Source organism: Verticillium alfalfae, genomic scaffold, assembly GCF_000150825.1.
Source record: "Verticillium alfalfae VaMs.102 supercont1.8 genomic scaffold, whole genome shotgun sequence".
Taxonomy (NCBI): Eukaryota; Fungi; Ascomycota; class Sordariomycetes; order Glomerellales; family Plectosphaerellaceae; genus Verticillium; species Verticillium alfalfae.
The window spans coordinates 1,392,471-1,404,818 of NW_003315031.1; the positions used below are offsets into that span (position 1 = coordinate 1,392,471).

Sequence of the window (12,348 nt, forward strand, 5' to 3'; positions counted from 1 at the left end):
GCCTAGTCGTTCGGTGGCGTGACAGGGCCACATGACACGTGGAAGAAGTTCCTAACCAAGATGGGCCTGTTGACAATGGTTACAGGCCGACAAAACTTCGGCAGAGGGGCGACGGCTGCATGGAACCCTCTAGTGGCTTTGAGCTGCGGAGGCGGTACCTTGAGAAGCAGAACATTTCCCAAGTCATTATTGAAGTCGCCAAGCGGTTTGTGGACGCTGTGATGCAGCCACCACATCATCTTGCCAGTCACGTCTTTGGGTGCGTGTGGCGTGAGATAGGTTGAGGTGAGAGCTCCACGGCAGCAAACGGTCGGATGTCGTGGGCGAGACGCCGGAATGACTACGGCGCAAAGCCCAAGCGGGCACGGCGTCTTGCCAGTTACGATGAACGCGAAGCGCCGTCATGCCCCCCCTGTTGCTCGTGTGCACAGCCGTGCCCATTGTCTACATGTACCAAAGGCAAGGTACTGTTTCTAGGTACTTAGGTAGGCAAAGTAGGGGCCTGAAATGAATGCTTCATGCTGATGCCCTCCCGTTATCGATATCGATGACTGACGATATAGATGGGTCGTTATTTCAATGCCTTGTCATCTCGTGCTTTGCGTCACCATGGACAGTGCAGTGAAGGAGGAAGATCGACGAGCAAGAAAGGGGTTGATGGAGGCGGTGAAATGCCGGATCTTGGACCGGACAGTTTGATGAGGCTCCATCGCGCCATCATCGGTCTTGCCCAGCAATCCTGCTCTGATCGAGGCCTAGACATTCCATGAGAGCGAGCAAGGCGCCGCTGAGGCCAGTGCACTGCCGCACAGCACGTAGGCCAACCCACAGGCCGCAGCACACAGGCCACCTGTTGCAGGGCATTCATCAGCGAGCTTATCTGACAGGCCAATAGACGACTGGCGTTTCGACCTCAGCGCCCCTCACCTCTCCACCAACTCGAGGCTCACACCACGTTGATTGGGTACTTAGTCGAAATTGCAAACGCTCGCGCACGCCTGTACCCTCGAATCCGAAGTCACCTTGTTCCCGCCCTGGTCGCCTGGCAAGCCCGGGTCATCACTGGCCCACCAAAGAGCCCAGGCTCCTGGTGGCCTGTGGCCAATCAGAGGGCCCTCGCGCCTTCTTCCCCTGCATCCCGTTGCCCAGCTTGGCTTCCAGAGCAGGCGCAGGTCATTTCCCCTGACCCCGGCCCACCTCCACTGATGTCCACCTTCCCTGCACCGTGATTGCCTCGTTGCTCCTTCTTCTCTCTGCTTATCCCCAGCGCCGCCCTTTCCCTCGCTCCCTTCGCTTCCTCTCCTCTCCTCCCGTCGCTCTTTACCATCGCCGTCGATTGTCGTTGTCGTTGTCTTCGTCGAAGTCGCAGTCGCATCATCGACAGTATCACCTGGTGTCTTTTGGGTTTATCCCTCGCCATTCCCTAATAACCCCCCTCCAACCTCTTGGATTTTCGACTTCACTCATTTAGTCGATTTCCGTCCCTTCTTTCCAGCCCACCCCAGCCTCTGCACGACTCGAGAAACACGTACATATTTCTCGTCGATTAATGCCGGCCCATCCCTTACGTATGTCCGCCCCTTACTATCGACAAGACATTGCTCTGTACAGAGGGCAGGTGGGCAGGTCACGCTATTTCTGGAGGAGGCTATTTTTTGACATTGGAACGAGATGCTCGATATTCAGTGCCAGCCTCGACGCTTGAAGCCATTCCCGACCTGCCCAGCGCCCCGTCCAGAGTCGTCATGGCGCCACCACGATGCTAATAGTTGAATATGCAAACACCAGCCTTTTTTGATAATTGTATAATTCACTCCTTCAACGACAAAGCTATCTTGAACCACTCCGCCAAGGAAACCCACACCTCAACTGCACACACAGTTGATCCCCCGCTCCTTCTCACGACAAACAACAAACACACTGAACACACACGACTTACGATGCCTTCTATTCACAACCTCAAGGTCCGCAGCCTCATTGGCGAGCGCGAGGATCAGGACGTCGCCACCGGCGCTGGCGACAATGTCCTTGATTACATGATCATTGTCCTTGGACTCGTTTTCGTTGGCCTGCTCCTGGCCATGGTCCTCTTCATTATCCGCAGGAAACGGCAATCAATGACCCGCGCTGAGATGCTCCCTGACTACCATGAAGTCAAGGGTGTGCGCAACCACCAGAATCTCACCATCAAGACGACGCAGAACGGTCGCTCCTCCGTGCTCGTTATCAGCAAGGACGGCCAGCCCATGCTGTCAAACCCCAACTCACCCCCTTACTCTCCCGACAACGTTCCCGAGATCCACATCACTTTCCCTGATGAGCAGGACGAAGCCGGCCAGCGCAAGAATGGTCGCGTCCTTGTCGTCCGCGTCGGTGATGGCGGCGTTGTCGGCCTGGAGCCCGTTCGCGAAGAGCAGCTGCCTGCCTACGAGAAAGAGAACAAGTCGCAGTTCTACTCCATTGATATGGATCAGATCGGCGGCTTGAAGGAGAAGGAGTACCGCTGAACCCCAAGCAGTCTACTCCTCTCCTAACAGAGATCAACCGACCAACCCTGCACAAAGCCCATTTTCTCTGCGTTCTCCACCCCCGGCATGGCGTTTTTCCAACGACACGTACAAAAGGCTCTCTTACATATATACCCTCTTCGCCCACGACTTGCACAAACACATAGCCTTTCTCTCTACTTACTACCCCTGCACGACGACGACGGAGTTACGTCACGTGCGGCGCGAGCGAGATTCATAGGGGCTGTTCAATCCAGGCATGGGACGCGGCGCTCGACCACGTATATATCTGCATGGCCGCCTCCCTTTTTTTCACGATTTTCTTCTCTGGGTATTTACATCCAGCACTGGAGACAGTGATGATGGGGGTGGGGCCGCATGTTGGGCTGTAGAATACTTGTACATTCTCGTGCTGTATAATTACCTCAACAATTGACTGTGCTTCGGCTTCTCTGCTTTGTTGGTATTGGGTATTGTCTACTTTTACAACGAATGCCCGGCTCTGTGATGACGGCTGTTTGCTACCACTGTGGATGTTACAGTGGGCGCCAATTGTCACGATCACGTGTACGGGCTGAGAGCACTTGTTGCAGGTTTTGCTGACTGACACTGACGGCACTAGATATTTCCCACAGTTTCAAGATCCCATGTCCCGCGATCACTCTTCATCGCTCTCCTCGTCATCTCCCTCGTCGGCTCTCCCTTGGCCCCACCCCATCCTCTTCCTCGTTCTCAGCATCCAGCTCCAGTGGCCCCAGGGATCCTCGGCTAGCATCTTCATCTGCACCACATCCCCGTGCCCCTCCCACTGGCTCGCGATGCCGTGCTCGATGGCCAGCCTGGCGTACCGCGTCGCCGCCCATGCGTCCCCGACGCCGTTCCACTCAATGGCCGCGAGCGTATACCCCTCGGCCAGGGTGCCCCAGACGCGCTCCTGCTCGTAGAGGCTGACGAGCAACTCAGCCATGGCCGGGGTCGCGCGCGACGACGCCCGGTAGTCGGCGAGCTCGGCGCGCAGGGACGCCATTTGCGCGATGCGCTCGTCCGAGGCCACGGTGTGCGGGTGGGGGAGCGTGCAGACCGGACACGTGCAGTCGAAGCCCCAGTTTGCGCGGAGGCGGAGCGCGGCGGGCGTCGCGGGCCTGGAGCGGGCTTGGCGGGCGTTAGCATGGGCGTTGTCCTTCTCTTCTCTTGGGTATGAGTGATGCAGAGTGGTGGTCTTACTCGATGTAGGAGAGGGTGAGCTCCTCGCCTGGCAGAATGTCGCGAATGGCCGTGGTGCGCTGGGTCAGCGTGGAGGGGTCGAAGCGGTAGTCGACGTTGGGGCGGCAGTCGTGATTCATCCGCGCGGCTTCAAGTGGTGTTAGGACAAGACTCTGACGCATCAAAAGAGGGGAGGTGCTCGACTGACTAGGCTTTCTAGGCCTAAGGGCAATCCCACTTACTCTCAAGAAAGGCGGCGAAGAACTCATCGTCGCGAACACCGTCGTCCGTATCGACATCGAACGAATTCGTCGCCATGACGCGCTCCACGAGCTCGTCGAACCCGACGTCTCCGCCATGCACGCCGGGCGACATCTCCATGAACCGATCGCGATGCCGCGTCGGCAGCCCCCGGATGGCGTCACCCTGCAGTCTGCGCATCTCGTCCCGCGGCACGGCTCCAAAGGCGGCGTAATCGATGAGCAGTGAAACGGTCTCCTGGAGGATAATCTCGCCGCGGACGATGCGCTCCGTAGCCACGGCGCCGAGATCCTTGCCAGGGATGGGCACGATTTTGTACTTTGCGTTCTGGACATTGATGGGCTTGTGGGAGCCCGCGTGGACGAGAGGGTCGTCGGTCGCGTCGGCGAGGAGGGCCACGGCGTGGGCGAGAGTCGCGGCGCGCAGGTTGTCTGTGATTATGGCCGTGCCTTTGCCATTGGCAACGCGGGAAGAGGTATAGACGCAAAAGTCGGAGTTCAAGGTTGAATTATGATAGCAGTTGGTCGGGGTTTGCGACCAGGGGTTGGAGCCAGCATCTTCGGCGCCTCCAAGTACCTTTTCAGACGATAATTGCTGCTTGTCTGAAGCGACGGTGGCATGGCGTGTTGTGCAGATTGGAAGAGGCTCATGGGCGGCGAGGAGCTGTGAAGAGAGACACACGCCACTGGCCGCATCAGGTTTGTTCGATATCGACTCTCGTACTGCTTGTGAGGTGACAACGTAAAAGGGGAATAGCAATTGGGACTTCATGGTGAGCTGATGTGGTCAGACCAGTGATGGCAAATAGATAGATGGGATAGAAGTACAGTCCAGAATCCCAGAAACGACTGGACTATGGGCATATATTGGTCAAGCACTGAGGAGCTTGAGGTTCCGCTTGGGAAGCTCCTGAATGGACCCTTGGTCCAGAAAACGTTTGAAGCTCTCAGATGCCAAGGCCATGGTTCAGGGGTTCATCATGATTCAATCGTCCATCCTTGGCTACGACTGTGTTTGACGGAGGGGCAGTCAGCTGTGCGTGCCCAACGTGTAGTGAATTCGGAGCTGTGTATTCTGGGCCTTGCAGCCGGGCCAAGACGTTTGAATCCGTGTTTGGGGCCGTGCATGTATCAGATTTGTTACATCAGATCCTCAAATGGTGTGGGGGAGGGGCCTGATCGCTCTGTCCCTCTAGCTAGCGAGGTGACAAATGACCATGGTTCTTAGTTGGTGCAGTAAGTGATGTGTGCCGATGTTGTCTGTCTATGTCTCTCTTCTCCTGATAAATGCCACAAGCCCTTGTTCGCCCGGCTCAGGATCCAGGACGCCGGAGGACAGGCCGATCACACCTGGGGCCGGCCCTTCAGGTTCGCCCGATGTGGGGCAACCACCCCGTGTTGACCCCAAGTTGAGATGCTTCATCTATCAAGCTACACCTCATGAGGCAAAGTGGGCAAGGTGAGCACATCATCTTACCGCGCAGTTCTTGCTTCCCACTGCTCTTTCGGCGTTTTCCCTGCGAGCACTTCTGGAAACCTGGGGTCTTTCTTCCACGGCACAAAGTCGCTGGTGCTCATCATCCACCGCAGAATGACCGCCTCCATCTTTCGCCTCACCTCGACATACTCAGCTTCCTCCGCCAAGTTGTGGAGCTCGCCCACATCCCTCTCTCGATCGTACAGCTCGGGTGGTTCATACAACCGATAGATGTACGTCCATTTCCTGTCCCGACAAGCTACGGCTCTTCCCACTACTTCCGTGTCGTCGTGTTGGAGTGCCGCTTTGATGTCGTAGGGGTAGCCAGCCCGCTCCAAAAGTGGTTCCTCGCTTGAGAGGAAGCCCCCTTCAGAGAACGCGTACTTTTTATGTTCTACAGACGATTCGTCGCCACCGTGACCGCCGCTCCTGGCTGCGGAGGTGAGAAGTTCTGCCATGGATCGCCCACAATGTGGAAAGTGCTCTGGTATTCCACTGAATTGGAACAAGGTTGGCATCAGGTCGACCATCTCCGCCATGCCCTCGTACACGACACCACTCGGCAGACCACAGCCTCCAACAATCAAGGGCTCATGTGTGAGACTGTCGGACACGCCCGAGGGCCACTTCTCCACAAGTCCATGGTCGCCGAGGTACTCGCCATGGTCTGTGAAAAACATGGTAATCGTGTTGTCCCAGTGGCCAAGAGCTTTCGTCTTCTCCATCAATTTGCCAAATTGATCGTCAAGACGAGATATCATGCCGTAGTAGGTCGCCTTTATCTCGGCCCAAATCTCGGGCGTTGCGCGACTCGTCCCGTACTTTTCACGGATGATCTTCATGTATTGTGGCTCGTGACCAGTCTGGAAGGTCTATTAGTGACGGTGACAGGGCTGCCGCCGCGGCGATACTGACCTTATCGTCTGGGCTGCTGGGTGGCGGCATCTCGCTGCGATCGTACATGGAAAAGTACGGTTCTTCCACCATGAACGGCAAATGGGGGAACATCAACGGCATGAACAACAACCAGGGGCTTTCGGGAGGCTTTTCCAGCCACTTGAGCGCAGAACGCACAACGGCGTCGTCATAGTCTTCTGCTTCCTTCGCGTCTCGAAGACCACGATAGAAGAGCCGCTTGAAGATGTCTTCTTTGTTGCCGTCATCGTCCTTGAACGAGCCCCAGCGTGACGTGAACTCTGGCGTCTCGAGAAAGCCATACTCGTCGACGGAGAGCTCGGTGACTGTTGGCGCAAACATATCTCCGCGTGGCGCTAGGCAAGCTACGTGGTACCCGCCTCGTTCTTTGAGCGACCTGAACAGGTTGGGTTCCCAGGGCTTGATGAGATTCTCAAGCGAGCGGTGGCCGGCAACGTGGCTGTAGTTGCCAGTGAAGATGCTGCACCGCGACTGGGCACAAACCGAAGCCTGCACGAAGCAGTTCGTGAATCGCGTCCCTTCGGCGGCGAATTTGTCAATATTGGGCGTCTTGACGTGCTTTGTGGTGCGGATGTGAGCTCAGGCCAGACGAAGTGCGTCACCCAACGTACCTTGTTCCCACTGCAGCCTAGAGAATCGTAACGGAGCTGGTCAGGCATGAATATGATGTAGTTTGGTTTCCCGACCTTCAACCACTGGGCATGGCGGGCACCTCATGAGCTGGAGGGGTTGAATCGACCATTGCGTGGCGTTGAGGTTATGCACCCTGCGGACCCGAGAATGGGGCTGCAGACCGTGTGCTATAAGTAATATCTTCCGTCTGATCGAATAAAACTTCAGAGGACCAAGCTTGCGATGATACGCTGGATGCAACAAAGAGTGAGGGAGGCCTCTACTTGAGCTCTAGGCGGATTGCTGGAAAGGGGTTGTATTGGAGATTAAGTGGATTGCCCGCGCCATTTCAAGTCTCTTCTAATCAATCCAGGTTCCCGGTCGATGTTTCCGACGGCCGGCCACAGCTTCAAGTAAACACCTTGGCACTGGTCTGTCGCTGATGAGCTTACACGACATTTCGGGGGGAGGGGTGGCTATTCTCGCTGCTGATGTCAATCGACCCACGCCGCCCGTGATACGACCCCAGCGAGAAGCTAATCTGGAACATTCTCATTGAAGTTGCTTTGAGTCTTGGGGGTCTCGGACGAGTCGTCTGCTTCTTACTCAATGGAGGGCACTGACGTCGTACGTTCATGTCTGGCTTGACCATGTTCACTCGTTGCCCGACCTGTCGCCCCGAAAATCGACGCCCCTCTCCCGATTTCCTGGTGAACGTAAAGTGGCAAAGCTGTTATTTTCGCCTGCGGTGGCTACAAGGGAGGCCTGGGGATGGCTATGTCGCACCCTCCAAGGCGCTACTGCACAACCGTTACCCGTGCCTCGTCGGGCATCGAGAAGGATTCATTGGTCGGTGACGCCTGACGACCAACAACTCGCCTACGCCGTGTGAGGAGCCGGGTTTCTCAGCTTACCTGGTACTTGGTACGCGAGATTGGCTGTGGCTGAACCGCCCGACGCTGAGGCAGGGTCCCAAAGTATGTTCTTATTGGGGGGGATCGGTGTGATCTTCATCGCGAGTCCCAGGGATGTTAGATGTCTCAGCTGCTACCAGCTGTTACGGTGTCCGATGAGGCGGATTTCAGGGGTAATGTGCATGAAGAATGCGCCGTTGGGACGAAGACGAGAGCCTTACTTGATGTCCTCGGCGTTGCCGAAGCTGCCGACGTGCCGTGGACGTCTCTACATCGCCATAAAGCTGAAAGAGTCTGACGATGCGCGCCTTGGCCTGGTCTGTTGCCTATGCTTGTTCAGCTTTGATGGTCAACTATGACTAGCAAAGCATTTTGAGGACTCGAAGAACCGAAAGTCTTTCAGCAGCCAGATTTCTTGAATGCGATTCATTGGATTTGGATCGCCGAATTTCAAGCGTGCCTGGAATTAGTTCATGAGTTGTGTGCACCACGCTATTTGCTTTTTTGCTTTGTGATCATGATCAACAGTCAGTAAATAGCGAAACAAGGAAAATGACCAGGAGTTGGGAATGATCAAAATTCAAGCTGGGATTGTCATAAGGTGGCCCAAACATTTGAGACCTGACTGATAAGGTCACGCCTTGTTCGATAAGATATCTGCTTAGCGATGGGCAAAGCTACTGCGGGGGCATGCGACCCTTTAATTGCTAGTGCGGGGGACTCATGTTCTAGACCTTGAGCTGTGCCGCATCTAAACGGCGGGGCGGGGCTCTCAACGGGGGGGAGTACGATGACGAAACTCACCTCCCCTCGTTCACGCGCCCAGCTTTCGGTAGCCTCCTCGCAATAGAACCCTGCCCGCTCTCAATACCTCGCTCGTTAGGAATCCCACTGTGCATGCTGACACTGACCGAACTGCGATTCAACTCCGACTTCAAACCGATGAGCTGATCCATCTGAACAATGGCATCCGACAAGAACCCCATCGACGCCCTGAAAGAGTCCAAGCCCCCGGCTACCGATCCATTCACATATCTCACAATCATCGGCGAGGTCATCTCTCCCGAAGTCCTCCCGACACTACATGAAATTCTTCAAGATGCCAAGCTCACACAAGAGATTGGCTGGGACTTGGTCGAGGTCTTGATAGCCGTGGAAGGAAGCGAGCAGTGCCTACAGACGATTGCGCAACTGGGCAACCCGCGCGAGGTCATCATCAAGATCCTCGAGGTCCTGGGTGATCTCAGTGGCGATGGTGATGATACTAGTGATAGGACCTCAGCAAACAAGTTTGTGACCTCCTGGGCATGCTCGGGATCCTTCACAAGCGATTGTCGGTCAAATACCCCTCGCGCTTCCTGCACTCGACGCTGCAAGCTATCTATCGTGCCTACCAACCCGACAGCCCAGAGGCCACGGCTGCTATCATCACCTTTGTGCGCTCCCAGACTGCAGAGAAGCGACCGCCGCTCCCTACGCGCAAGTCCAGCACCGCACTCGACACTACCTTTGGAAAGTCCGACGCGAGCAAGAACGCGCCCGATCCAGAGGCTGAGAAGACGGACGAGACTGCACCATCCGAGCCAGACCTGGTGAAGAGGCTTCTCCAATCGTTCATGATCACCATCATTGAGGCGTACGTTAACAGCAACAATTTAGAATGGGCGTCCAGACTTCTAGAGTATTACAACCCGGAGAGGATTGTCGCTAGGAGGAGCATTATGAAAGCCTTCAAAGAGACCGAAGAATTGTTGCAACGTGACGCTTTGATCGGACAGCTCGCAGTAAGGGTAACACCCAACTCTTCGAAGTCTCCCGCTGACCACTTCTTAGGGTGTCGCCAGAGACTTAGGCCTCACGAGAATCCAGTCTCTTTCGCTCGAAGCAGTCTTCGAGGAACCTCTGATCGCCAATCCTTTGGCTGCCGACCTGGATGATCTGGACAGTCCAAGCAAGGTCAAGCTCTCCACAGGAGGCGTGTGGTGCCTCGTAGCATACTGGCTATTCTCGTCGGAGGTCTTCGAAACGAACCACGACCAAATCCAGATGACCATGCTGCCAGATCACCACAAGCTACTACAGCTCTTCGTCGGCGACGAGCCCCAGGAGCAAATCAGCAGCAACCAGGGCACTGCCGAAGCCCTCCTCGTCATGGGCCTCTGGCTCGACAATGCCAAACGCATCTCCGGGCAAGGGGCGACGCCAGCCGACTTTATGCCCTACCATCATCTTCTCACCATCATCGCCGCCTTCCACCCGTCGTTGAACTCTCGCAACGTAGCAAACACGTTGGCGGGCCTCGTATTGCACGCCGATCCAGACGACGAAGGACGACTCAAGATACTCGAGGATCTCCTCGAGAACTGCATCTTCTCGGCTTTGCAGGCATCGGCGGTTTCGTGGCTCAGGGAAGAAATCATAATCGCACATAAGACGAAAGCAACAAACGCCTTCTCAGGGCCTGAAGGGCTAGACACGCTTCAGTACCTGTTGTTCCCCAGCCTGGCGCAACTCAAGGAACAGGACGTCGTCTCGCAGTGGGATTTCTGGGCGCAAAACCACCCGTATCACCTCCAGGTGGCCAACTTCTTATACTTTTTGTTCAAGGGGGAGGATTTCAAGCATCTCGTTCCCGCTGGCATGGGCGCTGCCATTGAGCAGCGCTACGTCGAGCCGTTGTTGCAGACTGCCAAGAAGCTCCGCGAAGCTATCGACAAAGGCGAGATAGATGACCAGGGGCTAGGCAATGAGGCTGCGATGCAGCTAGACGTCCTCAGCCTCAATCTAGAGGGACTGTCACTGTCGTAAGACTGTGGTATGGTACGCCGCGGACTCAGAGGCGTATCGACTTACAGCACGTCACCAAGCAGATCGCCACCAGATCTGACACCATGGCCTCCCGGCTTGTGACAGCTTCGGTGTGACCACGCCAGAGTCGTTCACGCGACACTTGGGCTCATGACTTTTCACGATTGATGGTATATTTGACATGACTGGCAGTAGCGGCCGCGGTTGAGCGGCCCAGCCAAGGCGGGTGGGACGGCAGAAGGGAAAGGGGTTGCACTAGGTATGACAGAGACGGGTGGGGTTTGGCAGCGATGTCTCCCGCGACTTGGGCCACGGCATCTGGATCTTGTTTTGGAAACCAGCGGGTCGTCACACGGCTCGCGACATGGTACTACTGGTGTAGCAATGAAATGCATGAGGATGAAATGTGATAGGCCGGCCACGGGAAATCTTGATTTGCGTGAGACTGTATCCCATGATGTGACTGATCTCTCGTAGGAAATTGGCCGTCACGCGTTGTGGCGCGACTGCCGCCTTCACTCCAGTCCGTCGCAGCAGGCCTAATCGGAGACAGTCCAGACCCAGGAACAGGAATAATTAAGCACATATTGGTTCTTTGGTGCAATGCTCCAACGTACTACGCTGAAGTACCGACAGACTTATTGGAAAGGGCCATGGGCAAGGTACCGTACCTAGGAAAAACGTGCAATTTCTGAGAATGACATGTGGCGTCTGGGGAAAGGTTGCAAGCTCCAGCAAGATCGGTCGCCCATCGAGCGGAACCGCCTTGTGGCTTTAGAAAGCACTTCCGACCAAGACGCTTGCTTGGCTTGCGTATGCGAAAATGTCGGATGCAGCAGTGAAGTGTACAAGTAAGACCTGGCGATTGAGGTGGGGCATTGGATCGGTGTGAAGATGAGACGGCGCCGCAGACGCCGCAGACCATGGTGACGAATCCTCAAATGTGGCTGTGCGCAAAGATCATGCTGGGGGAGGCGACAGGCCGCGAATGTGTTCGTCTGGGCCAGTGATGGATGGCTTGACGTGGCTTCAGGGCCACTCCGCGCCTCGGCGGATGAACAGCACAACGTCGCAGTGCTGGAAACAACCCCCCCGTCACGGTACTTGCTCACACTGAACGCGAAAGGTGGGGAGAGAGAGTGCTCTCACTCCCGTGCCCCGAGAACGAATCAGTCCAGCGCTGGGCGGACCCAGCATGATAACATCCGCCGCCCGGGCCATTCACTCCGGTAACGCCAGGGGCATGTGCCCAAGCCACAGGGACCGTGGCCAGTAGGAGCACATTCCAGAGCACAGATGGCAGGGGATCACCTCTCGCTAGCGCAGCCGCAGTTCGGGTAGTGATGTCATGCGCTGGGGTTTGGCATACTTTCAGTCCAAGCTTGCTTTGAGCCAATGCACGGCAAGGCCAGGTCCTGCTCTCGCCCGCGTCGGAAGCCGCGACCCCGATCAACGCCATTCAACCTGCCCTCAACAGTTTCCGTGTGATATTAGAGTCGACCCATCTACTGTACGCCTTGCCTCCTCTGACTAGATTCTTTACGAAAGAGCCTGGCACTGGTGACACATGAATCGGTGACACGTCCCGCACGCGACAGCATTGATTAGGTACCACACCATCAAGCATCGGA

General features: G+C 56.0%; 5 protein-coding genes across 5 annotated transcripts in view; 3 read left to right on the forward strand and 2 right to left on the reverse strand.

The window, feature by feature from the left end:
- Nucleotides 1-1,940: 1,940 nt before the first annotated feature.
- On the forward strand, nt 1,941-2,962 carry VDBG_06847 (conserved hypothetical protein; the record flags this gene model as incomplete). The annotated part of the gene is made up of 1 exon (XM_003003239.1): nt 1,941-2,962. The coding sequence occupies one exon, from the start codon at nt 1,941-1,943 to the stop codon at nt 2,505-2,507; it is 567 nt and encodes a 188-aa protein (XP_003003285.1).
- Nucleotides 2,963-3,165: 203 nt separating this feature from the next.
- Nucleotides 3,166-4,742, reverse strand: VDBG_06848 (Mcg1p; the record flags this gene model as incomplete). The annotated part of the gene is made up of 3 exons (XM_003003240.1): nt 3,166-3,649; nt 3,732-3,858; nt 3,953-4,742. 3 exons carry the CDS (start codon nt 4,740-4,742, stop codon nt 3,166-3,168), a joined length of 1,401 nt encoding a protein of 466 aa, XP_003003286.1.
- Nucleotides 4,743-5,443: 701 nt separating this feature from the next.
- On the reverse strand, nt 5,444-7,042 carry VDBG_06849 (sulfatase; the record flags this gene model as incomplete). Its single annotated transcript, XM_003003241.1, has 3 exons — nt 5,444-6,310; nt 6,363-6,941; nt 6,995-7,042. The coding sequence occupies 3 exons, from the start codon at nt 7,040-7,042 to the stop codon at nt 5,444-5,446; spliced, it is 1,494 nt and encodes a 497-aa protein (XP_003003287.1).
- A 1,830-nt stretch (nt 7,043-8,872) lies between these two features.
- Nucleotides 8,873-10,717, forward strand: VDBG_06850 (conserved hypothetical protein; the record flags this gene model as incomplete). The annotated part of the gene is made up of 3 exons (XM_003003242.1): nt 8,873-9,198; nt 9,315-9,545; nt 9,754-10,717. The coding sequence occupies 3 exons, from the start codon at nt 8,873-8,875 to the stop codon at nt 10,715-10,717; spliced, it is 1,521 nt and encodes a 506-aa protein (XP_003003288.1).
- Nucleotides 10,718-11,640: 923 nt separating this feature from the next.
- VDBG_06851 (CHIP6) overlaps nt 11,641-12,348 on the forward strand; it is a gene marked incomplete at both ends in the record, with an annotated part of 4,624 nt that continues 3,916 nt past the window's right edge. The window contains 2 exons of the mRNA XM_003003243.1: nt 11,641-11,709; nt 12,039-12,201. Of these exons, the coding sequence (XP_003003289.1) occupies nt 11,641-11,709; nt 12,039-12,201 (232 nt within the window). The remainder of the gene's footprint in view (nt 11,710-12,038; nt 12,202-12,348) is intronic.